The sequence below is a fragment of the Trematomus bernacchii genome, unplaced genomic scaffold (genome assembly GCF_902827165.1).
Source record: "Trematomus bernacchii unplaced genomic scaffold, fTreBer1.1, whole genome shotgun sequence".
Classification (NCBI taxonomy): Eukaryota; Metazoa; Chordata; class Actinopteri; order Perciformes; family Nototheniidae; genus Trematomus; species Trematomus bernacchii.
This window is the reverse complement of record NW_022987739.1, coordinates 8,975,433-9,002,219: the sequence shown is the minus strand read 5'-3', so window position 1 is coordinate 9,002,219 and position 26,787 is coordinate 8,975,433. Positions and strand designations below refer to the sequence as shown.

Below are 26,787 nucleotides of genomic sequence, written 5' to 3'. Positions count from 1 at the left end.
GCTCACTAAGACATAACAAAACAAAAGAAAAGTAAAAGAAACTTTGTGCTAAATGTTCTGCCCACTCTCAGAGAAAACTGCTTATTCAATGTGTGTTTAACTATGGCTCTCATTATTGTTTTTGTGAAAAGCTAAATAGTTGGTTTGAGTGTATAAGCACAACAATGGAGTTTATCTAAAAAAACTCCAAGCCCTGTGAATTGAGCTGAAAATGACAGGCTTTTCAAAAGATTTCTATCTCTATCTCATCATTCACTCATTTCTGCCGTTCCTTTGTTGAATATTTTAAATGGAATTTCATTGGAATAAATGTAGTTTCTCAATCTCTGATGTCTTTCGTCGTCTTTCACTCTTTACAGGAGTTGCCAAGCTGGTTTTTGTGCTCTATAAAAATCTGGGCCAGTTTCTCAGCGCTGAAAACACAACCATCAAGATGGCCAACGAGGCTTACGGCCGCAACGTGTCTGTGGCTGTCAACTCTGACATCATCGCTGCCTCCATCAACAAAGAGTCCAGCCGCGTATTCATTAACGACCCGGTGATTTTCACCCTGGAGCACATCGATGTGAGTCTCATGGAGAGGTCATATTAAATAACACCAGGAGGGAACATTGAGAGTAGACAGAGATCTGCAATTTGAATTGTAAATGTCGGGCTAGGTCAGTCTGCAGTTTATTTAAGTCATTGAACATCAAATTAAAGGAGTCTTTAGAACCTAAGTGAATTCTTAATGAAAACTAATTCTTTAATCAACATTGGGATATAAATTATACCCATTTTATTTTATAGTGCGGGAAATTAACTCCTAGATTAGCCGTACGATCTAGGATGAAATTACTGGAGCACCAATTATCTTTCGTCTTTTAAAGTTGTCACTAGAGTTCCCAGAGGGCCATGCGTGACTCCATTCTTTATCAGAGACATTTTGCAATTCCAAAGACATGCCGTCAAACAATTATGCTCCTCCGTTATTAAGGCCTCATATACCCAACTATGCTTCGGTTGATTTGGCAAGCATGTGCCAAATGAGATACAACATATGAATTGCTTCATGAGAGCTGTGAAGTGAAACATTCTCATCTATATCAGTGCGTGACATACTTTGTATGAGTAGGGGGTAAATGTCCTCCGTGTTCTACATGTACTTCAATTTCAGGCAGTCAATTATTTGGACACTTAACCATATCTCTTGTTATCTGCAGATTGAGCACTACTTCAACTCCAATTGCTCCTTCTGGAATTACTCTGAGAGGAGCATGATGGGCCACTGGTCCACCCAAGGGTGCAAACTCCTGGACTCCAATAAAACCCACACCACTTGCTCCTGCAGCCATCTCACCAACTTTGCAATCCTCATGGCGCACCGTGAAACTTCAGTATGTCACATCATTTTTTTTATATCAATATTTTAACTGATTACTCTTTAAAACTGAAGTTTAATATTCCTAACATGTTTTCCTTTCTCTTAAGCAAAGCTAAAACCCCAAGCATCACCATTTCTAGATTACCAGGATCAGAAAAGAATAGTGGAAACAAAAAAATGTTCAATAATAAATAGCTGGAATCTTTTTTTATTAATGAATAAATAATTATAATAACATGACTATTTTCTGTTGTTGCAGCTTGCAATGCTGTCCCCGTAGATTTTTTTGTAAAACACACATCACATTTCCTACATTAGCAAAAAATATGCATTTCCTAAAAAGTACTAAACTTAAACCAACCCTACGGTTACAAATATGGCATGCAAGAATCCCAATATAAAGTGGGTTACACTTCATTCAAATATAAAACTTAAAGTAAAATGTCTTACCTTTTTGATTCCTGAAACTTGTTTGCTATTTTGTAAATTGAAAGGAAATTGACTTTTCATGTAAAAAAACGAAATCACTTAATTTTGATGAATCCATTTTGTGGCCTCATATATGTTCATTGGGGTTGGAAAGATGAGCAATTTTTTGGCTTAGTTTTTTTTTTTAGCATAATTGATCAATTTGATGTAATAGAAATGCTTCTGATAAGGTCAAATTAGACAAAGACAAACATAACACTAAATAACAACAAATGAAGTATTTATGGCAGAACTGAAAGAAACCCATATTGTCATCTTTCTTTTTAGAAACTCATTTTTAAAATGTTTGCTGTTTACCTTTTGTTTCCTCCAGATTCACGACAGAGTGCACGAGCTGCTTCTGACGGTCATCACTCGCGTTGGGATCGTGGTGTCCCTCGTCTGCCTCACCATCAGCATCTTCACCTTCTGCTTCTTCCGGGGCCTGCAGAGCGATCGCAACACAATCCACAAGAACTTGTGCATCAATCTCTTCATCGCAGAGTTAATATTCCTAATTGGTATCGATATGACGGAACCCAGGGTAAGCTGGAACGATTTCACCCCATTGATTTGAGTTTGATTCATTCCCTCTCACTTCATCTCCTTTCGCCCCCCCAAACAAAACAATAGACCCTTTCAGGGGGAAATTGATGAGTCGTTAAGCATTGTTTGTTTCTATCCTTCTCTGCCTGTCCTCAACATGACATGAGTGGGACAGCAACATTAATACACATTACTAAAGGGCCGTGTCTTCCACTTGACAGCTCGTTTTTCCTCTTTCACTTAAAGCCAGCGTTGCCATGGCTGACCCTGCATTCATGCATATTTTCCTTTCTTTTTACCTACACTTTCTCTCAAGCACAAAAAACGTTTTTTTGCAAAAAGCTGGGAAATGTAAGCTTGAAATCCTGAGCTGCATGATTAAATCTACTAAATGTAACCCTACATCCAAATGGTATTTTAAATTGCTGCCGTACTGATGGAAATCTAAGCCTGTGCATAGTCAGAGTCCATGTGGTGAATGAATATTCATTACTTCTTTCATCAATTTCGCTGAATGGGTGAGGCAGCAGTGGTGTGTTTTCAGCGGGTTTTAATAGAAGACATACGGTTTATGATATACAATTTTCAATAAAAGAACCGCTACGAATATCCCTCTTGTAATATATAATAATTGTTCAACTTCAGGTTAACTTAAAAACCTTTTATTTTTTTAAATGGATTGCATTTTTTTCCTTTTAAAAATGTTCATATGATCGTCTAAATCGGTGTTGTTTTCTCTCAGATTGGATGTGCCATCATCGCGGGGATCCTCCACTTCTTCTTCCTGGCTTCCTTCTCCTGGATGTGTCTTGAAGGGGTCCAGCTGTACCTCATGCTTGTGGAGGTCTTTGAAAGTGAATACTCTCGGAAGAAGTATTACTACGTGTCTGGTTACCTCTTCCCTGCCATCGTGGTCGGTGTCTCCGCAGCGATCGACTACAGGAGCTACGGGACCAAGAAAGCGTGAGTGCAGCTTTCTGAACACATCCTTGGAAATGCAGAGCAGACACACGCTGGATGCAAACTGTGTGGGCCTACCTGCTGTGACTGTATGTGGTAGCTTTTGAAAATAAATCTACTCATCATTCCTGCCAGGGCTTTTTTTGCGCATCCCCGTAGACTACACCAAAACATTTGAGCTCCTTTTACCGGAGATGGGGAGCTGTTCAATTTTTTATGTCATTTGAAAGTGGCTGACAGACTCAACACTGTGGTTTCAGGGGGAGGCGGGCTACATTAATGCCTTTCTGCTTAAAGACCCTCCTGTGACCTCTTGTTTGTAAATGGTCTCTTAAAGAGAAGAGCACTGTGCCGAAAAACCTTTTACGTAGATTAATGGCCATATCTCGGCTAAAACCCATCTATCAAGAGAGGTTACACGGGGTCTTCCCTTTGTTTTGTACAACTGTATTAATGTTCAACCTGTGAAAAGAGCCTTTGAAAGAGCTCCAATTGAAGCTAGAAATTACACACTCAATATCTACAGCCCAAGTAACCAAAAATTAATTTCCTTGAATATGTTTTTGGCCATTAGAGCAAGAAGACAAAGCTGATTTTGTTTCTGTACTGTGTGCTGAAGTGTGTGTTTCTTTGTCATAGGTGCTGGCTAAGTGTGGACAATCATTTCATATGGAGCTTTATAGGACCTGTCACCTTTATCATCATGGTAAGCGGTTTTTATTTTTCTCTGAATACTGCGACTGACAGAATGAGGAAGGGACTGAGAGGCTGAGATGAAGGAGGGAGATAACGGAAGTGAGAGAGTTGAACTGAAGCAAAAGTCAGCAGGATTTTTGCTCCGCAGCGATGACAGGTTAATTCTGCGCCAAAGACAGATTTGGAAGCATCCGACAATTCTCTCTGCCTCTTAACACCTGACAAGGATCAGGATTTGTTCGTGTACTTTCACCCCACTTTCGCACAATTCCCATGAAGTCTCACATCACAGGCATAACCTAATGGCCTTCCAGTTACACTTTTTATGATAAAGGAAGAAAATAGATAAAAAATTGCCTCAAGGTGTAATTTTTACAGCACACACTGTTAGATGGCAATGTGAGATTTTATAGGTCCTTTTTGTCCCTCCTCTGCATCTGTGTGTGTGTGTGTGTGTGTGTGTGTGTGTGTGTGTGTGTGTGTGTGTGTGTATGTGTGTGTGTGTGTGTGTGTGTGTGTGTGTGTGTGTGTGTGTGTGTGTGTGTCTGTGTGTGTGTGTGTGTGTGTGTGTGTGTGTGTGTGTGTGTGTGTCTGTGTGTGTGTGTGGTGTGTGTGTGTCTGCCCACAGTAAATAGCAGATGACAGTGTTGGGGAGAGGAAGAAAAAGAAAAGGCACCTTTCTGTTTGATGAAGGACCATCAGGGGTGAAGGACATATAGCATCATTATGACATATGTCCCATTGAGCCATGCAATTATTTACTGGTCATGACATTATTATCTCCCGCTCCATCAGAGAGGCTCAGAAGAATGAGTCCTCGGGGATCCTTCCCGCCCTGATCAAAAAAAGAAATAGCAGGTGGTATTCCTCCGATAGGTCCTCTCACCATCTATTGCTTTGCCCTCGTGCACACCGAGGGATGAGCAGGCCCTGCAAACTTGTCTTGCTGCTGTGCTGGGAGGACGGGTGGTATTTGTTCAGCACTGTGTTCATTATCCAGCATTATGGCTGCTACTGTATCTACAGATGCAGTGACCTCTGTTGAACACCAAACTGACACTGAAAATATACCGGAGCGAGGGGGCACACATGTCAAATTCCAGCGAGTCTTTGCACACCATTGGCAGACCGCTAGCCGCTTTCAAAGTAAAGCTATGGTACAACTCTTTGTCTGTGTTGTAACAGAACGGATAAAAGGTGAATCTTTCACAGCAAGAGACATTGCCACTTGATGTAGCTTTTTTTTAAAATGTCGGAGGAAGAGCACAGGCAGGACTACTGTCGGCGTTTGATTGAAATGTTTTTGATGAAATGGTGAAAAGCCTGGCTCTTTTTGTGTTTTCATTGATTTTCCTTTTTCCTCTCAGCACCCGCTTTGAATGTGTGAGCTTATAATTGAGGTGGAGCTAACATTGTATTAAAACAAACACACATTTCTCCCTGTCTCAGCAAATGCTCTGTCAGCCCCACAGGAATATGTTTCCTTTCCCTAAATTGGGCCCTCATTGTTTTCCAATCTCGCATTGCCTTCATAATGATTTGCATGAAAAATGCGTCTGCAGTGGAAATGGTGATCAGGATCCCGGTGGTGATGACCGGAGAGATAGAATCATGACCCTGTGAGGAGCTAATGTATTGTAGCAGAGCTAATGTGTGACAGGAATGAGCTTTTTGCAGCAGTGGCTCGCGCATCGCACACTGCTCCTCTGATTCCGTGCAACAATTGACTCAAAAAGACAAAGTACTGTGGAAAGGGGCATCTCAGGGGAGCATGCAGGAGCAAGGTTTGTCTACACCATCCGTGACCCTGGTTTCTCTACAAATTGGCTTTGTCCTTGTCAATGAGGGAGAGAGAAAGGAGGAGAAAAGCAAAGAAAAACTACTGCTTTGGCTCATGTCTCGATCCCCACCTGCCGCCCGGGCCATGTTTGTGCCAAATAACATTGTTTTCGAACTAGGATGGTCATGCTTTGTTCTCTTCCTTTTCTTTATCCTCCCTATTTCTTGCTTTCCTTTTCTTAGTTTTTTTTCGCTCCTATCTGAAAGAATGCCCTAAATACTGACGGAAAACAAAAGCCGGTGGAGGGTATTTAGATCCTTGTTCTCCGGCAGAGGTTGCCCTGTCTCTGGGCACTGGGGGTATTAGCTCCATGAAAGGGGAACATGGAAGTAATGAGTGGTGGGGGGAGCCATTAGTATGCTTGAGATAGCTTCAACACAAGGCCTGTTGGATCATGACACGTCAGGAGCAGTTCTTATCATCCGGACAGCTCCATCTGCACCTTTAATATTTTATCCCGTGCAGTTCATCTGGAGTTCAGTGTATACACACACAGTCCACTTCAGAAGAAAAAAAAAAAAAGCTTTCTCCTTAGTCCCAGTGTGGCGAGGTGCTTCTGCATGGCTTGCAGTGATGATTCAGAGACAGAGTGAAGGATAGAAGTAAGGCAGCTTCGCTCAGGCACAGGGGATCCCCGAGGAGGGCTGCGAAAGCATGTCGGTGGGGGGGGGGGGACATGTGCCGTGCTGCTAGGTAACTTTAAAGTACTGTGTCCCTCTCCTCTGTCTCATTGGATCCATGTCACCACTCAAGGCTGTGTGAAAGGGTTTTTCAAAGTCCTCGCCCTCCACCCCTCCCCCGCTGTCTGACTCATGCAGGCGGCTGATAGAAATAATGGCTGATAGCTGCGAAACAAAACATAGTTTCAGTGCCGTCTGTGATATAAAAGAAGGTTCATGATTCAGGTTTTTTTTTTTTTTTCTCCATTTGCCCCTCTCCTTGCGGCCTGGGTTATTGTGAGCGGCTCCATGAGTTGATTGCATGTGGAGGGGTGATGTATTGATCACAGGCAGTCTTTTGATAGCAGCGTGCAGCAGAACACGGACAATTTCTGTTCAAGAGTGAATGGCCACAGTCTGTAAGTCCAGCTCCAAAAGGCCACTCATTTATTTCATGCCCTTGTTCTGGCTATGCATCTCTTTCTCCTGCCAACGTTTTGCTGTTTCTAAGATAACAAGATAACACTGAAATGCTCTGCTTATAAGGCTCACCTGGAAAAGGCTAAGGTTACAGCAAATGCTATGTTGTTATTTGTTTGTGTTACTCACCCTCTAATACAGTATCTGCTGTTTTTTTGGTTTGTTTCTGATCCTTTGATATGCTCTACTGGAGATACATGTTTCAAATTCAGTTTTTTAGATATTATTTATACATGCCCAGCTTGCAGTACAAACGCAGTCCAGTTTCTCTGCTGTGAGTGCATGTACATGCTGTGTTAGGGACTAGTTTGCCCCAGAATAAATGTTTTCGAAGTAGGCCTAAATTATTTGGAGCGGCTCCTTGCTGGTCCACCCAGCCTTTGTGTCTCTAAATCACAATATTGATTTTTAAGGTAGCGAATAAATGCGCTCGGGAACGAAGCACAGAGTATCCTTGTCTGAACGTGATATGTGCCGCCGCCTCCCTTAAGATTTAATACATTCAAACCAGAAAGAAACGCCATCTCCTTCCCCCTCTTTGTCTTTCTCTCTTTCCATCTGTCCACACAAGAATCGAACGACATATACCATGTTCCCTCAAGCCTTTTGTAGCTGGTTACACCTTATAATATTTCACTATGTGCATAAAATGATATGCAGTTGTTTTGTACAACAAGATGGTCTCTGATTTCTCCTGCTACTTTTCATTCCCTTCTGACTTCTGCCAGACTGCTGCTGTTTCTTTTTTTTCTTTTCACTGTGATGGATTTTAATGCGTTTCCTTGCTCTTATTGATATAGAATGACACTAAATTTGGCGCCAGTCGGCCCGTCTGAGCCGTCTGGAACGATAGATGTTTATTGGATTAGTCTGTGGACATGCAGAGATTTGAAGGCTCTCCTATTTTAATACTTATAGACAAATTAACAGTTTTTTTTCTCTCTGTCTGCTTTTCTTGCATCATACATCTTCATGTATTAACACTGCCATTACTCTGTTTTGACAGCTCAATCTCATCTTCCTGGTCATCACAATGTACAAAATGGTGAAGCACTCCACCACCCTGAAACCAGACTCTAGCCGACTGGAGAATATAAAGTAAGTAAAGGAATAAACGCAGAACCCCGCTTTATCCTGCTTATCAGCAATTTAACACTGGTGATATTTTGGAACAACCCTCAGGAAAACTAAGGCTATTTTACTCATGAGGTATTTTATTTATTTTGTTACCTTATAATGTTTCATGGCAAAATGCATTACCTCCCCCCACCTCCTAACCAAGATACACGCCTGGACTAGCAAGTGACGTGAGAATACATTTATTTTTTCTCAGTGTGAAATTATCCAGTTCAAATGGAACTTTTTTTCAGAAGAATTCATTATTCTGACTCTGGAGATTTCAAATGTTACGCAGTTTTTTAATGAGACATTTGGCATGACTTAGCTGTCATGATGACTACACAGACTTTGTGAGTCCTCTTTACATCCTTTGTTGTTTTGCTCGCAGCCACTAGCCGCAGAATTGCACAGACATGACACAGACACACACACACACACACACACACACACACACACTCACACACACACATATCACTCTACGGCTGCAGCTTAACTATGCGCTGTTAGCTCTGCTAGGGCGGGGTACAGTGGAACAGCTACCATGTGTGTTTGCCGCTGGAACATGTCGAACCTTTTTTTATAGATCCCAGCGTCTAATCCCAAAAAAGAAAAATTCCTTCCCTACACAACCGCCACCACACGACCACCACCCAGCACCACCATCCCCATCAAGTGTAGGCTTCCTCAGTCGCCTCAACATTTATGACGTGTTCGGTTTTGGGAAGGGAAATTATGTTTTTCTGAAGCACTAATTGTTTTGTTGTTTTTTTTGCACTTCTGTGAAAACAATATTTATTGCTGTTCTCTTACATTTGGGGTTATATGGTTTTGTAGCTCGCAGTAGCACAGCCTCATGTCATTTTGCACAATTATGTTTCGTATTTCGACTTCCACCACTTTGTGTTGGAGCAGCTATTTTCAACCAGTGTTTGTTATTTCTCATGTTTCCTTAATGAATGTTTGCAACATAACAGCACTGCGGTGAAACTGCAATCAGGAAGAACAGTCCGAAAAAAAGCTTATTTAGACTTCTGGGTTTATTTGAGATAGACTACTCCCTTATCAAGGAAACCACAAACAAACACATTTACCCAACATGGTGACATTCAACATGGGGTTATTTGTTCTTGGATGTTAAAAATGTTTAAGCTTGTTTATACTGCAGAAATACATTGTGTATTGATAGCTGTTTTCTTTGTGGTCTTTTTTCTGTTTGTTTTTTGTGCCAACATTTGGTCTGAAAGTCAGTTTAGCACCAGTGTCACTGCATGTTGCATGTAAAGGCAAAGTTAACGCACAGCCTGTCCTTTCTCCTCTCCTCCCATCCTCCCCCTCTCTCTGTCCTGCGATGCGCACCAGTAATTATCGCGTTTGTGACGGCTACTATAATACAGATTTGCCTGGGTAAGCTTCCACTATATACCTCAGATAATTTCACCCATACAACACCACCACCCACGCATACAATAGCATAAATGCAAATTCAACCACAGACAATGTGTTCCGACCAAATGCTGTACACAGACATTTTAATTGAATCATGAACAGCGAAACATACAACTCTCAGTTAGACCCTTAATAATTTCATTGCCCCAGTGATTTCCCTTGGATCAAAGACATCTATACTCCACTGCCGTCTAACCCCGCTGTGATGCGCTCTGATCTAATTGTGTTTCTCTTTTCCTGCTTATCATGCTCTCTAGCTATGAAGATAATAAACGGTTTATCAAGTAAGGACATGTTGCCCAGAAGTCTCCTCTTCAGCTTGTACAGTAGTTGATCCTCTCTCCTGGTTTATTCTGTCTCTCCTTTATTTGCCTTCCTTTCTTTCGCCGGTCCATCCTCTCCCAAACTGCAGCTTCAAAGCTACTCATCCAGTGTCGATGTGATTGTTCACTTTCACCGTGTCTTTTCGTCTTGAAATACAGTGTTGTTGTTGTTGTGTGTTTGAGCGCTGAACTGTGACCGCTGCTGGTGTCTGAAGGCTCCACAGGACCTTCACACACCAGGCGGGGTGTCTCCTTGAACTCTTTCCACATCTGCTTAGTTCTCCAGCTCTGATAACACAATCACTAGATAAATATTTAGTGTATGATAGTATCAAACGCCTATTTGGAATCACGCTGTGCTTTTTGATTATGCTGTTCTCTATGTTCTAACACGTAAAAAGTTATTTACAGAAAACCAGATCAAGGTTTTGCCTCCTTCCTGTCTGTTTGACGACAGGAGCTGCATTGGACTCTGGGCTGAGAGTGTGTGTGGATGGAGGGGCGGGAAATGTGTTGATGATGGCATAGGTGTTGTTTCTCATTTTATTGTTTTCCTCTTGCCTGGTTTACAGCTTTTTTTCCTAGTTTCTCATAGTAATGGTGATTATAAACCCACTCATCATCCTCTCTGATAACTAAATGCCTCTCATGCTGGATTTGTCCTCTCTTTGTCTTTTTTATTATCTTGTACTTCAGATCCTGGGTCATGGGAGCGTTTGCTTTGCTGTGTCTGCTCGGACTCACGTGGTCCTTCGGCCTCTTCTTCATCAACGAGGCCTCGATTGTCATGGCTTACCTCTTCACCATATTCAACACCTTCCAAGGAATGTTCATCTTCATTTTCCACTGCCTTCTCCAGAAAAAAGTAAGTCAGCCGCCAGTGTTCAAAGACAAAGTGATCTTTCTCCCAAGGTGAAACGCTGGTGTGGAAAAACCTTTGCTCCTTAATGCAGAATTCACAGAGCACCACACACTGATAAGAAGAACAAACACTGCTGGCTCCAAGATATTGGTTAAGTCATATGTAAAGTCAACAATGTACTGTAGGTAAACATTCGGCTGTTTGCTCGCACAGGTCCGCAAAGAGTACAGCAAGTGCTTCCGCCACACGTACTGCTGCGGAGGGCTGCCGACTGAGAGCTCCCACAGCTCTGCGAAGACCTCCACCACCCGGACCAGCGCTCGCTACTCCTCTGGTACCCAGGTAGACCCCCGCTTCATTCACTCAAAGACTCCCTGAGCACCAAACCAGAGGAACACAGTGTTAAAACTGTAATACTTTCATCATGAGCATGACTAAAGAAAATGCAAATCCTGCATTTTAGCTTCAGTGGTAGATCAAGTGACACAAACATTATACCACATTTTACAAGCAGCATCCTCTGTACTGCATGAGAACCTTTCTTCTGTTCTGCCCCCTTTAGCACTTGCTTTTATCTTTTTCTCACTAACGTCATGTGCATGGGATACAGTACTGCACTCTTTAAAGAGCATTGCAAGCACATTTTACTGCAGGAAAAGCCTGAAATTCCCCCCCCCAAAAAAAAAACAATGTTATCTTTATGCCTTAGTTATTAAGGAATAGCCCTTATGAGACAATACGTCTTTGAGCATTAGGAAAAGCGCTATAAAAATCCAATGTAATATTATTATTATTATGAATACCTCCAGATGTATTGGGCTTAGAGAGGAACATCCCAAAGTCGATCAAAAGTGGACTCGCAATGATTAGTTTGAAAACAGACATACATAGAAAGTGAACATTAGCACTGCCCTTGCTTCACTGGAGGAGTGGTAAAGTCAGTAGTATGTACACAGAGAATAATGAGAGTTGGTCTGAAAGGTGAGCGGGCTTGTTTGAAGTCCTAATGACTGTCCCTTGTTGACCTGACAGAGTCGTATCAGGAGAATGTGGAATGACACCGTAAGAAAGCAATCTGAGTCCTCCTTTATCTCAGGTGACATCAACAGCACCTCCACCCTTAACCAAGGTCAGTTCACACCTCATTTCTCTCCACATGCACACCTATGCACACATTTCATCATCCAGCTAAAAATACCTCCTTCAAGTACAAATGATCTCAACCTGCCGTAGAGGATCCTAATCGTAATAAATGCCTTCAAAGATGTAGACTTTAGTCTAGGCTCCCTGTGCTGCCAACCAAGGATTACAAAAATCCGTCCTCAAATACTCTGCGCTGTCATTCTGGCTGCTAACGTCAGACTCAAATTGGGGCAAGGCTAGAAAAGCGTTTTTATTTAAGTGCTGGCTGTCTAAAAGTCCATACCCAGGATCTGGGGAAACATAAACACAAGTAAAAACAGGGAGGGCAAAAAGAAAAGTTATATTTCAGGAAAATCTTAACACGCAGAGAGGCCATTTGTTGCCTGGCATGTAAGGTGACCTCTGTTACTTTACAGAGGGATTTATGGGGGCGGGAGAAAAAAACTGTCATTTATTATTTAGCTTGAGCACAAATATGATGATGAGAAGATGATGTTCAACTCTGACTGACCTGGAGTGCTTAGTGTTTTGTTAGGCTTTCTGCTGCCTCTGAAATGGCTTTTCAAGCATGCGAGAGAAAAAAGGGTTTACAGCGAGGTGGTTTTACTCCCCTTCCACCCTCCTCTGACTGCTGTCGCTACAACGCTCTCTGCCTTCGCCTCGCTTTTTGCTTTCACTCACACAAGGCAAAACATTACACCTAGGGTTTTAAACATAGACTGTATATATTAAAAAAAAAAGCACATTTTGACTTGCCAACACAACTGTAACAATAAGGAAACAGTAACACTCTCCTTCAGTAACACTTCCTGGAGATGTTAATGTAAAGGTTGGATATTGATCACTCCAGGGTGTGTTAGCCTAGTTACCCCGGAGAGTCAGTGCACTAAAAGAGGGCTCTATCTCCTGGAAGCACTTCCCTGTCATAAAAAACATCCCTGGAGACTTCCCAACATGACAGATGGCATTTAACACAGGTGATAAATGGCAGTGGAAATACTTCACATCCTTAAAACACACCGCAAGCTGAGGAAAATAAAACGTAATGTTACATGAGGTTTGGAAAGAATAGTCAAAATGTAAGTCTAAATAATGATTTTCATATGCAATCTGAGGCGGATTCTGCTCTTCAGCGAGATTAAATGTAGGCGTGATTCAAATTGTCTAACCTTTGCACCAGGTCAGTTCGATTTTGAAATGTTATACAAAAACATAAGTAAACATAACCAGTGAATACAAATTGATGAGCTTTAGTAATGGTTGAAACATGTGTTTATAGTTATAAAAGACCTGCAACACAATTAGAAGTTGCCTGGAAATTTGAAAATGGTACCTAAACGTTCTTAATCATCTGAACAAAAGGTTGAATAGTTGTTTCTTTTTGCTCCCTGGTTGCCTCTCAAACCTTAATCTGCCTTCTCAACTTCCAACTAAACATCCTGGGTGACACCATACTCCTCACATGCACAAAATTCATTTCTCTTCTCCATGAAACGTTCAATCACTGTCCACTGACTGCGCCACACTAAACTGCTCTTCTGTCTTGCCACTCCAGGAATGACCGGGAATTATCTACTAACAAATCCTCTTCTTCGACCACAAGGCACTAACAACCCTTATAACACCTTACTGGCTGAGACAGTCGTATGTAACACCCCCACGGCTCCAGTGTTTAACTCGCCAGGTGTGCTTACCTAATACTTTCACCTGCTTTCAGGCTTTTCTTCTGCCTTTGGCTCTTTTCTTTCCTTTCCTCTGTGTCTCTTGATTTGAGTGTACAGCAGGCCACATTTAAAAGCAGGATGTTCTGCAGTATCGCCTTTCCTTCTGAATCATTGTCTCCTAAATACTTGATACAGTACATAGTGTGCGCGCACATGTTTTCATGTAGAAAAGAGATTTTTTGTGGCTCTTCTCGGCCCACCCTCTGTGTTCTCGTGTTTCTCTTATCCAAACTCTAAACGGGACATAATGATTGAGATGGGAAAGAGATACTACATGTTCTGCCTTGAGATAATGTAAACATTGGTTTAGACCTGAAGCTGTAGTATAAACTGCATGATTATTAAGATTTATGCTCCTGAATATGTCAGGTGATTAGTTTTTTTGTGTGTTTTAGAGGGAGCTTTCCCCCTAAAACATGTTCAAGTGCAAGCACAATCTATGTTGCCTAATGCAAATTGACGTAAAGCAACGTTTGCATTACGTTTCCTGTGTATAGATACATTTTGTAATAGCTGATAAACATAAAACCTTTTTAAAAATCACCACATCTCAATAGCACATGGCACTCAAGCATTTCTCACACTGTAAAGACTGTGCTGCAATCATGTTTTCTATTCTACTTTGAAACTGAAATGGCATCTTTTGTCATGTTTTGTGCTTTTCCCCTGTGCTTCCTCTAGTGACCTACAGAGAGACAAGTATGGGAGTAAAACTTAACTTTGCCTATCAAATGTAAATTGATTTCAGCATGCTTTTTAAAAACAACCGAAACCCTGGCACTATCACTTGGTTTACTTTAGGCCATTAACACACACTCAGTGAGCAAGTGGTTCACAAACGTATCTACCCAAATTCGACTCTGATCTGACGACTAATAAAAGATTTATGCATCCATTTGAAGTGATCTTCAAGATCTGACAGCTTTATCGCAAATGCCCATTACTCTGCTTCTCTCTCTCCTCTGCCTAATTTGTGATGTTGACAGACCAAAAATGTGTTGCTTTTACCGACACAAACAAGCATTTATCAGAGAGGTTTCTCTTTTCTTTCTTTTCTTTTCTTTTCCCCCAAATGATCTGTCGTCCTGTGGCTTTCTGGAGTCTCAGTGTCCAGTAGTATTCCCCTCACACCTTTGTAGAGAGTACCTGTCTGGACACTAAATTGCCTCCTAGCAGGCACAAGCACTTAGATGTCATGGCAGCAGCTGTTTAATTGTCCCTTATTCCCCTTTTTTCTTTCTTGTCATTTTCCCCGAATTTTCAATAGAAAAAGTAGAAACTGCAATTTTCACATGCCTCCTACACTCTCGATCACTCCCCGTTTTTTTTTAGAGAAGACAAACACCGCTGTAAAATATCCATTAGTCTTCTTTGTAATTTGTTACGTCTGTTGTTCTTCAAGGAGGCATGTTATCCATAGCAGAGCACATGTTCCTTTATCAGCTCGCTCCATCATAGAATAGCTAATATTTATCTTTTTTTCGGCTGTTTTCCATGACCTCCATGCTTTGAGAAATTCCTAACATGACTGCGCGTGACCTCTGCAGCGGCTGTGTTATTCTTGAGCTGTTCTGCTAGTGACCGGGGTCTCCCTGGGAACTGTCACTGTGACGGATGCCAAGTGCTGGGCTGCAGGCGAGCTCTGACCTCTGCCAGCTTTGGGTGCACAAGCTGCCAACTTATGGATAGAAAGTGTACCAACACAAGCAGAAAAATCTAAGAAAAAATACCAACTACAAAAAAGTAGCTGTTGTCTAAATTCATAAAAGTAAAAAGCTATTTAACGCTTGTTTGTTTTATTTGCTGAACCCTTGCTCTTGCTAAGTTGCAGTTAAGACTTTTACTTTTCGTTTTGTTGTTCTTTTCAGTGATTCTTTTTCATGTTACAATAAATCATTTTACTTTCTTTTGTACATCAGCTGCTCTTAGACCAGATAGCCTGAGCAGACAGACATGATGTGAGTTGTATAAAGTGAGTCTTTTCACCTGCTGTGTGTGGTGATGGTGGAGTGCTGCTTGTGGGCTCCCCTTGTAGTGAGAACAAAGATGGCTGTCCTATGTTGATACATGACTACTTCCCCTCTGTCTGTGTCACTTTTTACCCATCTCTGTCCTTTCTTTCCCTTTGGCACATCCAACCTATTAGTTGCTAGAACAAACCTGTAAGTGTTGTAGCCTGCCCCTTTGTGGCTTCATACCTGTTGACATCTACTTTTGCCCGATGTGTTGTGATGGTCATTACTGTGTATTAATGTTGTTTGGGATCTTTTTCATTGCTGTGTCACTTTTGTGGCAGACTAAAACACACAATGCTCTGCTTAATACAAAGCCATTTTTAAAAGGGAAAGCCAAAATGTACCTGTGAGAGAGTAAAATGATTTCTGCATGCATACGTTAAGGATTGTGCCTAACTAACGGATTTATGGCATGGCTTGATTTGACTTGAGTTTTCTGTGTGAAACTGCATCCTAAACAGCATTAAAGTTGTTCCTTTGTTTGATAGTTTTTGGTGTTGACTAATGTAAAATCCCCTCACATCTCCCTCTCTTTGCAGGGCACTCACTGAACCACGTGGTGAGGGATACAAGTGCAATGGATACACTACCGCTAAATGGTAACTTTAACAATAGCTACTCGCTGCGCAATGGGGACTTTGGCAACAGTGTGCAGGTAGTGGACTGCGGCCTCAGTCTGGACGATGCTGCCTTCGAGAAAATGATCATCTCTGAGCTAGTACACAACAACCTGCGTGCCTGTAACAAAATCCACCATCAGCAACAGCAGCAGCACCACAGTTTACACCACCCACCCCACCACCAGCAGCCCCCGCAGTACCACCATCACCACCACACGGAGCGGGCTCCGCCCAAGGTGACGGTGGTAGGCGGCAGCAGCAGCAGCGAAGACGACGCCATCGTGGCCGACGCTTCGTCTCTGGTGCACGTGGGCGAGGTGGGCCTCGAGCTGCACCATCAGCTGGAGGCTCCGCTCATCCCCCAGCGGACTCACTCGCTTCTGTACGCTCCCCAGAAGAAGGTGAGGACGGATGGGGAAGTGGAAACCTTTGTCAGCGAGCTGACGCCCACCGACCCCGACGACAGTCTGCAGTCCCCCAACAGAGACTCCTTGTACACTAGTATGCCTAATCTGAGAGACTCTCCGAACCCCGAGAGCAGCCCTGACGTGGTGGAGGACCTGTCCCCCTGCAAGGGGAGCGAGATCGAGGACGTTTATTACAAGAGCATGCCCAACTTAGGGTCCGGCCACCAGCTCCAAGCCTATTACCAGATAGGCCGAGGGGGCAGCGATGGTTACATTATTCCTATTACTAAAGATGGGGGCATCCCTGAGGGCGATGTACGGGAAGGACAGATGCAGTTAGTGACAAGCCTTTAAATGTATTTAAATCATCCCCAAATCTCTTCATGCCCTTTAGCAGTCCTGTCCTCTCTAATGAAGTGAAGGGAATTGTTTGTTTTATTTTTGAAGAGAGCGTAGAAGCCCCGTCATACACACTCTCCATTTACAAACATCCTCCTCGAGCTGCATTGCCATCTCCTCCTCCCCAAACACGCCACTCCCGCCCGCCCCCCTCCCCCCCTCCCTGCAGACCTACAGACTTGGTGCACAGTGATGGCAGTGCAAAGTTTTAATGAGACTGTACATACATTGCAGAGATCAATTTTAAGAGACAAGCCAACTATGTATTTAAATGTGCTGCTGCTGTTAAATAATTGAGACAAATTTAAGGTACGAAAATACAAAAAGAAAAAAAAAGAAGCATTACTGGCTACATCATATCAGCAATTTCCTGTTCAAAAGGTTGTACATACACTTTCCAACATCCCCGTTGAAGCCTGTTTTTTTTTATTATGTAAACAATACAACACCCCTGGACCAGGACGTGGACTCGATGTTCCTGATCAGACTGTTGGAAAAGGAATATAAGGTCCTGCGTCGCTCTCCTTCACCATGAAGTTGGATTGTATAACCACTAGCAATCAAGCCCTTGGCCTTATATTTTCTCAACTGTACATTGAACTGTTGTCAAGGAAAATGGCTCAAATATATATTTTGTTGTATTGCTAGTGTAAAATAAAAAATCATGGGAAAGCGTAAATATGAAGAAAACTTTTAATTGCAAATGTTAACGTTTGAGAAACTATTGTGTAGAAGTTGCACATATGATATACAGTGTGTTTATGGTTCCAACACTTCATTCATGGTAGTATGTTTGAACGTCAAGGCTTATAAAAAGAAAGGAGGATTCAACAAATTACAAAGATGCATTATCACTTTTTCCCACTTGTGAACAGTGTTTTTTGCTTAATGAGTTCCATTGATATCGCCCATCAAAATATGTCTATTTAATTTTTGCCAAAGTGGCATTACTTCAGTAGTATGGGGATGCAAACACCCAGGTAAAGTGATTTATTAATTGCACATTGTGGTGTAATTCTGAATGAAATAGATCTTTTTTTGTGGTAGATTGATGGGCAAGCGCAACTGAATTGAAACCGACTTTTGACAATAAAGTTTCTATCATAAACGTAGTTGTTCCGCCTGGGTTTGGACATTTTATTTATTAAAATCTTTCCAAAAAATGAATGGGAAATGTGTAAATATTTCCCAGCACTGGTAAACATGCTGTACTGTAGCTCATGTTTTTTAATGTAAACATGTTACCAAGGGGCTCATCACTTAAGACTGATGTAAAGTTCAACACTTGTATAACAAATAAAATAAATGTGAGATTTTTGGTCAAATGCCAGTTGCTTTTTAATGTTTTGTGTTTTTGGTACTATTTGAGTAAACAGGTTTTAATTATTTTAGCTATGGACAAAATACACTTTTGACTCCGGTTATAAGTAAGTCCCAAGCACCTTGAACGATTTATTTTCTGTTCTGCTTTTTTCCTCAACCGCTGCAGTAGAGCTCATTTCACCGTCTGTGTTAGAGAAGCCAAATCTTTCCATGTGATTCAAAGATGAGAAACTCAGGTAGGAAAATTGCATTGTAAATGTTCCTCTGTGTGGTTGTAACACTAATAAAGGTTAAAAAATGACACTGGTTCACAGCATTGTCCACTTAGTATATTTTTGAATGAGCAGCATAGTCCTGGCTCCATTAAAAAAGCCCGGCTGTTGGCTTTAATGCCGCGTGGGAGTATAAATGCGTCCACGGAACTTACAAGGGGTCAATGTTACACATGGCTATGGTTGTAGAAATATTTTACATATATGTCGACTATGACACGTATTTGCTCTAATTAATGTCTGCTGCTGCTGAAGCCCACAGTCAGTTCCTGTACCGTGTATGCCTCAGGTAATGCTAATTTACGATTCGCATTTTAATACAACACCAGTTGTGGCGGAGTGACAGCTCTCAGCAGGGTAGCTGGAAATTGCAGTGTTTACCATTTGGCATTGAAGGAAATGACTCAGAACTTAGCGAAAATGCACTTTATGTCAGAGCCAGTGCACATAATGCTGTGTGGGATGCATGTTGTTTTGACTTTTCCACAATTATGTGACATTTTGTGCAATTATCGGAGGCTACAAATTGTCAGAGAAGAATTATGTTCTTTTTTTGTGATCTCTTGTATAGACCCCTTAAATGTCAGTTAGGAATCAAGTGTTGAGGTGATTGTTGACTGTTGGAAATGGCAGACATAATGACGTGCATAATAATGAGAAAGAAAATCATATTGATTTCTATCCTGCGTTTTATCCGTGAATGAGAGCCCAAAAGTTTGATTTTCTTATCCATAAAGAGAAACCTTTGTTAATATTAACAAATATAAAAAAAATAGTTTGACAGTCACACAAAATAATTTGTGGGGCTTATCCTACACAACAACTTTTTTGTGTGCAGCATGCTGTGTTAAACTTTAAAAGCTTCTCTGCAGTAAACACTAAAATAAATGTGTCCTTGTCACAAGTTATTCTAACCTTAAAGTTTATCTTTGTTCATTGTTTTTGAGAGCACAACTCACAAAAGTCAATTCTCACCAGCATTTTCTGTTTACCTGAAATAGAAAAGATAACTATTCAGTGCCGGATTCAGTCTAAACAGTCAAATATAAAATCCACATTAAAACACAATCTAACGTTTCCACACCACAAGGTATTAGGTAGTCAGTCTCCTCATATATATATAGACAAACAAATAATTGCCAGACCTTTCCTCACCCCTGTCTCTAACTGCAGTTTGTTTATCCTCACACCGTGACCTCAGACGGGGATACACTCGGCTGGTAAGCAGGTTTATTTTCATTATTAAGGGCTGAGAAATATGAGCTTGGATTGGCTATTTGTCTGTGACAGGGAATGTAGACTCGGCACCCTCTAGCTTTGCGTGTGGCCTTCTCTCCAGGCATGAGCCTCTCTAATTCCCCGTCTCTTGCTCAGGGAACGACTCGCCCTTTGTCAAACATTGATTCAGAAGTAGGCCAGGAGCCGAGGGGCTGAGGGCCCGGCTGCTCCCACAGAGGGGCGCGTCGGCCCCTGGACACCGAGGAGGAGAGTCCCGTCAGCAGAATCGAGCTGGAGCAGCCAGAGATGGATGTGTTGTTGAGTAAACAGAGGCATGAGACTAATGTGTGTCCAAACATGGATATTTATGATTGTCGAGTCAGAAGTAATGTACAGCATCTGAGAAATTTCAGTAGGATGTGATGCAATTACATGAAAGATTTCCCGCTTGATGAAAGATATTTTTTGTTAATCCTAGAATGCACTGATGGTCTTCAACTTGTTCTCTGGGAGACAGAATGAGACTTTTCTTTAAACCACTTGGTATATATACACAGAAACTTCCTAAACATTAAATGAACTAATCATCTGTGTAATACTTTTTGAATGTTTTTTTTTTTATAAAAGTATGCTGTTCCAAATTATCCAATATTTTATTCAAAAATGTGCAGCATTCATTTATTAGTTGAAAGTGGAGTTTAAGAAGTTCCATCTCAAAGATTGTTGTGGGGTTATCAGTAGCCGCTGCAGTAACTCCTGTGAACAGAAAACACAGCGCCAATTATAGATGCCATCAACGTGGATGAAAGTGATTGTGTACATGCAAAGGAAAACCTCTCAAGCCACAAACACTAACTGGCAGCGCAAAAGTAACTTTCCAAACTCTTGAAGTCAAAGGGGACCCTTTAACGGCTCACTCTTTTCTTCCCTCAGCCTCTTTTGTCCTGTCCCCAACTTCAAATGTGCAGATTTGCGGCCCATGGGCGACTTAGATCCGGTCTCGTCGAGGTGAAAAATCCAATTAACCTGCAGCTCCAGCTGCCTTCGTTATAATTCCCTCCCATAATTATGAAATTACCAGATGCAGGATTTCAAATGAAAAAAGGATGAGAGCGAGTGACTCAGAAAAAAAAGATGAAATAAACTATTCCCTGCCAGTACACAGAGTCCCAATCTACCTCAAGGGGGAACAGCTAATTTGTACGACTGGGTTTCAAGGTGAGACCTGCAGAAGCTCTTGTAATCAGAATAAGAAATATCTTAACAAAGGAAGAGGAAGGATGGATCTTGAAATAGCCATTTAGATGAATGTATAGACCAGCAAGTTATGCATGTGTACTGTGGCAGTTTATAAAAAACGTAAGACACACCACATGTGGTTACCCCTCAATAATGCCCATACTTTTGTTTTTTTCAAAGAGCTACCATGATTTTAACTCACTAAACATTAAAAACCTTGAGCTATAGCACACAAGCAAATGCCATTGATTCCTCTACTATTCATTTAGGTGCTGGTTTCCTGCAAAAATAAACCATTTTTATCCTTGTGTAGTGATTGCATTGACTGGTCCGTCCGACAGGAAAGAAACAGATAATGTTGAAAGAATATTTCAAAATCTGTAATATTAAATATTGACTCATTTATCAGAAACATATCGTACTAATGTATGCAGCACATTACACATCAGGAACAACCAATAGAGTATAACACAATTCCCCCACGTAATGTTATGAGTTATCACGTTGTTTCTCAGTAAATAGGCACGATGCATTCTTTACTCGTGTTCAGTTCCTTTGCAGCAGAGAGAGAGTCTGTCTTATCAGTAAATCTAACCATTGTCTGATAAACTCATTGGCACTCGCTGGAGGGAAGCCTCAAGCAATAACGACGGGATCTGCCGTGTACAAGCTTCTGCAGGCCAATATAGATAACTCCCACACTGCTCCCCTGTATGCCCAGACTCATGCAAACTAATCCATTATGCTGCTTTATCACACAGCATCAACATCTCCATTCATCATTCAGCAAGAAGAGAAGGAATAAGTAACAACTTAATGGCCGCTTACCTTCACTTTTTGTTTTGCTAGGGTACCCACTTACGTCTTAACACTCAAAGCGCTGCTGTTGTTGTAATAAGCAAGTTTGGAGTTATAAGAAAACACACTTCAACTTCAAATTGAAGCGGGCCAGCAATCTCAGATATCTACATTTGAACAAAGCCTATCACAGACGCAACTGAAGTTTGTTACCTTTCCTCACGGGAAGATATGATTGTTCCAGTTGAAGATTAGATTAAATGTAACCGGGAGTGTCATGTAAATGGAAACTCAATAACCAATGGGTATCTTTCATATCAAAGAAACTTTGAACAACATGCTGAGCCTCTGTATGTGCTCTGAAAGCCTTCATAAGAGCAGGTACTGCTTAAAATATGTATTAACAGATTAAAAATAACTCACAATCATATGGGGATTCATGAACGAAGCAACTGTACTCCAGAGCTCTGAATAACATCGCCCACCATTTGAATCATCCTGAGGAATGGAAACATCTTAATGTGAAGGTCACTCCAGTGCATATGTTTATACTTAAGCAGAAATAAAGGAGAATCAATAATAGAACAAACCCGGCCATGCTCCAGTAAAATATAATCATAAATTATTTGCTAAAACAGATTTTAATACTTGTAACTGCAAGCTAATAAAAAGTCTAATGAAAACATGGATTTTTGAATTGTACTTATTAATGCAAAAATATGCATCATATGTTCTCTTTCCAATGGTTAAGGCATCAGGATCTATTGACTGGAATGGCCATGTCTCATCAAGCCCCGCGCCTATGAGTCGTTCGCAGTGGGACAAAAATGAGATCCATAAATCCGGCGAGGGGCCGAGGTACGGTGTTTATAATTGATAAGTAGAGGGAAAACAGTTGACCTTGACTACAGGTGTGCAGTGCAACTGAATATTGATTCAGAGTTTCCTTGCTGGTGGCGAAGGTGCAAGGAGACTATGAAGACAAGATATAAAATACATTATGAATGTCTCTGTTGGACTGTTTCTCATTAAGATTCAGGAGGGCCTTTGCTGGAAGAACCTTGTCATGCTAATCCTGGCCAAGTGGTCCCACAGGGTCCCGCAACTGTGAGCGAGCATACATCTCCAAGAACATTTTTTTTTGTCTGTGATCTTTCTCATATTGCCTCCTTCGCCTTTGTGTTGTCATTGTCCTATTTGTGTAGTAGTTTGTCTTAGTCAAATAATCTGTTAAGACGCCAAAATGCAAAGCGTGCTCCACTTCTATTCTCAGCCTAAAGAGAGAAATCATTTTCCCAGCATGTATTCTTTTGAGGATTAGTATGGATTCAACAAGTGTTAAGAATGACTCTTGGTTATTAAATCATTTAGGTAGAGCTTTTTTTATATAATGAATAATAATCTAGTTCACATGCTGGACCTAAAGCAATGAAGGAGATAAACCCATCTGAGAAAACAAAGAGAAGAAAACACTGTAGGTTTGCATTTTAATTTAACGTCTAGAGCTGCAGGTCACTTTCAATATAGCATGAGTGAAGCGTTGTGAGATCTAATCTGATTTCATTTTATTAAAATGAGAATGCATCAATGAATCAAATACACTTTTTCAATTCATATTAACAGTTTATTTCACCCATGGCCGCTCTGCTGCTGGACTATTTGTGCGTATAGATTTGATTGAAGGTCTGCGAATTTGAAAAAAAGCAATTTTGAAAATATAGATTTGAGAATCAGCTTTGAGTAAAGATTTAATACTGATCATTCACTAAGTTCTTGCTTTCTGAAGCAAATGTGAGATTGATCCAAGGATGTTATGAGTATTATACTTACTTTACGTGTCATAAGCCAAATGATCCTGAAAATCTTCCTGCATTTGTTTCATTGTTAGTGGCAAGCCCTGAAATCTATCCTCAGTACATCTCTGAGCTGATGAAATTACTGGCATGACCTTTAAAGCTTCCTGTTTAAACTTTTTGTCTGATGTCTTACAATAAGATGTCTTGCCAATCATGTAAATTACATCTCAGATTCAATGGATCACATTGCAGATAGGAAGAGGGGAAAAGCATTATGTTGACCGAAAAAGGGAGGACAAGCAATTAATGATATCTGAGCTGGGGTTTCATATCTCCAACAATCAAAAATAGATCTAAATTATCAGGTGGTCTGACGTCAGGGAAGCTTCCACCTTCCCAGACATTTCTCTGCTAATACTGAAAAGTAAATTGCTTTGAGCTTATTTGTGATAATCATAGTATTGACACTCAGCGCTATGAATGGTGCCCATTACATGTTCGAGCAGAGGCCCTGGAAATAGACTTTTAATTTGAATGTATTTCAATAACGTTGAGTGTAATGGATTATGGAGGCGCTGCCGCCTGATTGATTGCTTTCACCCTTTACGTACAGCACAAGTCGGGCCGCCGCTGCAGATGTCCTTCCTGGGATAGCTTTTTAATGACGGGCTGTGGCCTGACTTTGCAACTCGATGCAGGAGCCTACGGTGCAGTGCAGTCATTATGCTAAATGAACATAGTGCTGTCTGTCTTGTGGGGACCTACGATATTTCCTCCCTGCACACGCACTGTTCAAACGCAATAAAGCAGGGCCAGGGGGATCCCAACAGATGTTGAATGGTTGTTTTGTCTTGAGTACATCGGGGGCTTTTTAACTTGAAGGTGATATCAAGTAGTCACATTACGACTCACGATGATGTTATAGCTCACAGCTGTGGCTGGCAGATCAGTGAAATTAGCTCTTTCGTAGATATTTCGAAGGACCATCAGGTCTTTTGTTGTTGTTGTGGGAGAAACTATGTTTGAAATCAAACATTCGTATAAATCTGCAGGTCGTGTTAAAGGGTTCATTGGGGTAGGGCAGGAACAAAGTGTGGAACAAGACTAACAAACTGCTTTTTAGCCCGGTAGGCATGCAAGGTTAAGCGCCTAAATTCCAGGGACCACCGAGGCCAAAAACCAGATGCTGTCACTTCCCACACAGAAAAAAGTGTTTTGGTATAAAAGCAGTGACTGATGGGCATAGACTGTTCACGGCTGATCCTCAACTGGGCTTTAAATGGGGCCATTTAATAGCATAACTGCCAATGCACCTTCTACATTAAGTTTGTAAAGTTGCTGATGCCATGTTGAGATTTGTTCTGGGATGGAAAGCTAAGCCATTTACATTGGTATTCACAGGGCAGCCGCTGTATCTGCAGGGTCCGTCTTTATGTGGCCAGTGTGCCAGCAGCACTGGAGGACAACCAGATGCAGAGAATCACAAGTTGAACCCAGGCCACAGCCAAGGTATCATCATGTGTCATCTGGGTAGACGTGTCAATTGAAGTGTGCCGCATGCAATGTGTTGTGCCTTGAGCAGCGCTCCCTGCATTAATTTCCTGTTGAGTTCAAAGTGTTTGTCACCCTGTGTCAGTCACATCGCCGGCTTCCTCCTCTCTGCTCAGGGACCTCGTAGCGATTGCAGGAAACGTTGTTTTCCCTCAACAGTACACTGGGTCACTTGGTCGATAGTGGCAGAGGTCCACTGGGGTCAGGGCGGCTGACAGGGGTGCCCACTGTTACCACGGCATGATCAAATGCTCAGAGGACTTACGACTCTCTAAGGAAGGAGAGATGTAGAGACAGATGAGTGAGGCAGGAGGTAAAAGCAGTCAAGTCTAACCAAATCTCCTCTCTGCTGGGATCAATACATAATGGCCATGTGAAAGTGCAAGGCTGGTGGGCAAACTAGACGGCTGGACGAAACAAAAGTCCACTTGATTGAAACAGCACTGCAGATTAACCAGACCCTCTTGTACATATTTGCTCAAAGGCATTAATCAACAGTGGATAGTCTACTCTGAATAATAAGCAAGGTGATTATGCAGCATTGAAACGCCGCTCCAGTTGGTGATTCTTGGCATGAGCTGGTTCACAAGCCACTTGTTGGTTGAAAATGATATAACAACACCAATTGTACAACACAATTGTAAATCAGTGAGCAATCAGTGTGTTTCATATACCTTGAATGTTGTGCCCTTTGTGAAAACGTGATATAATTAGTGGCTTTATTTAGAATCTGCGAGAAATCAGAGATTGATGAGATGAATGAAGCTAGAAAACAACATTTTAGTATTCGAATCACTGTTTTGAGAATTTTAACTTAATCAACATGCCAAATTACTGTGTCATTACATTTGTCTTAAAAAAAAAGAAATATCAATGATATCTCGGATCTTAAATGTAATGTTTTATTAGTATTACCATGCCCCACAAACTATAATAATCATTGCATGATTTATGGAATGTGCTATTTTCGTAATCACTCATTGTAAAAATGATTTTGTGCCTGACAATACTGATATTATTCTGTCTTTCCTTGTAGCCACTGAAAAATGTTCCTCTGTTGACAGTCAATGCAATGATTTATTGTGTATTCACCTTCACCCAACAGCTGTCCCCACAACTCATTTTATCTTTTAACACCCAATGCAAGCTGATTCACAGTGAAAGTAACAAACAGTAAATAAAACACTGTCTGACAGCAGACTCGGAACAATTTAGTGTACTTGTAAAGCACCTCAGTTCAATAAAAGCACAAATCTGCCAACCTCAGAAAAAGCATTGACTCGTAATATCTATATAATTGGCACTGATTTGTAATCCGACACCTTCCAGTGCTATTTGTTATTCGACAGTGGGCATGATAATGAAAAGGTATAATTTTAACACATCCTGTAATTAACCTCATGAATATATATTGGTTTGTTAGTTCTTTCAGCATCTTAGATTTTCACCTTTGCATCTAATCAACACCCTCAGCAGCAACTCAGTGTTATTAAGCCACCACCCAGGAGAAGAAACTGCTG

At 41.3% G+C, this 26,787-nt stretch overlaps 1 protein-coding gene across 14 annotated transcripts in view; it reads left to right on the top strand.

Annotated features, from left to right (window-relative positions):
* Window positions 1-17,225, top strand: part of adgrl2a (adhesion G protein-coupled receptor L2a) — an 89,484-nt gene extending 72,259 nt beyond the window's left edge. For 4 of the 14 annotated variants that reach the window (XM_034147400.1, XM_034147399.1, XM_034147390.1 and 1 more), the window contains 10 exons: window positions 360-565; window positions 1,203-1,376; window positions 2,166-2,375; window positions 3,120-3,340; window positions 3,977-4,043; window positions 8,019-8,110; window positions 10,597-10,765; window positions 10,976-11,104; window positions 11,795-11,891; window positions 16,184-17,225. In XM_034147400.1, coding sequence (XP_034003291.1) covers window positions 360-565; window positions 1,203-1,376; window positions 2,166-2,375; window positions 3,120-3,340; window positions 3,977-4,043; window positions 8,019-8,110; window positions 10,597-10,765; window positions 10,976-11,104; window positions 11,795-11,891; window positions 16,184-17,025 — 2,207 coding nt within the window. In that variant the 3' untranslated portion in view covers window positions 17,026-17,225. Of the gene's footprint in view, window positions 1-359; window positions 566-1,202; window positions 1,377-2,165; window positions 2,376-3,119; window positions 3,341-3,976; window positions 4,044-8,018; window positions 8,111-9,490; window positions 9,536-9,834; window positions 9,862-10,596; window positions 10,766-10,975; window positions 11,105-11,794; window positions 11,892-13,460; window positions 13,590-14,310; window positions 14,329-15,548; window positions 15,602-16,183 lie in introns of those variants that run through there. The other 10 variants (XM_034147401.1, XM_034147387.1, XM_034147398.1 and 7 more) reach the window with 9 other exon arrangements.
* Window positions 17,226-26,787: the final 9,562 nt, after the last annotated feature.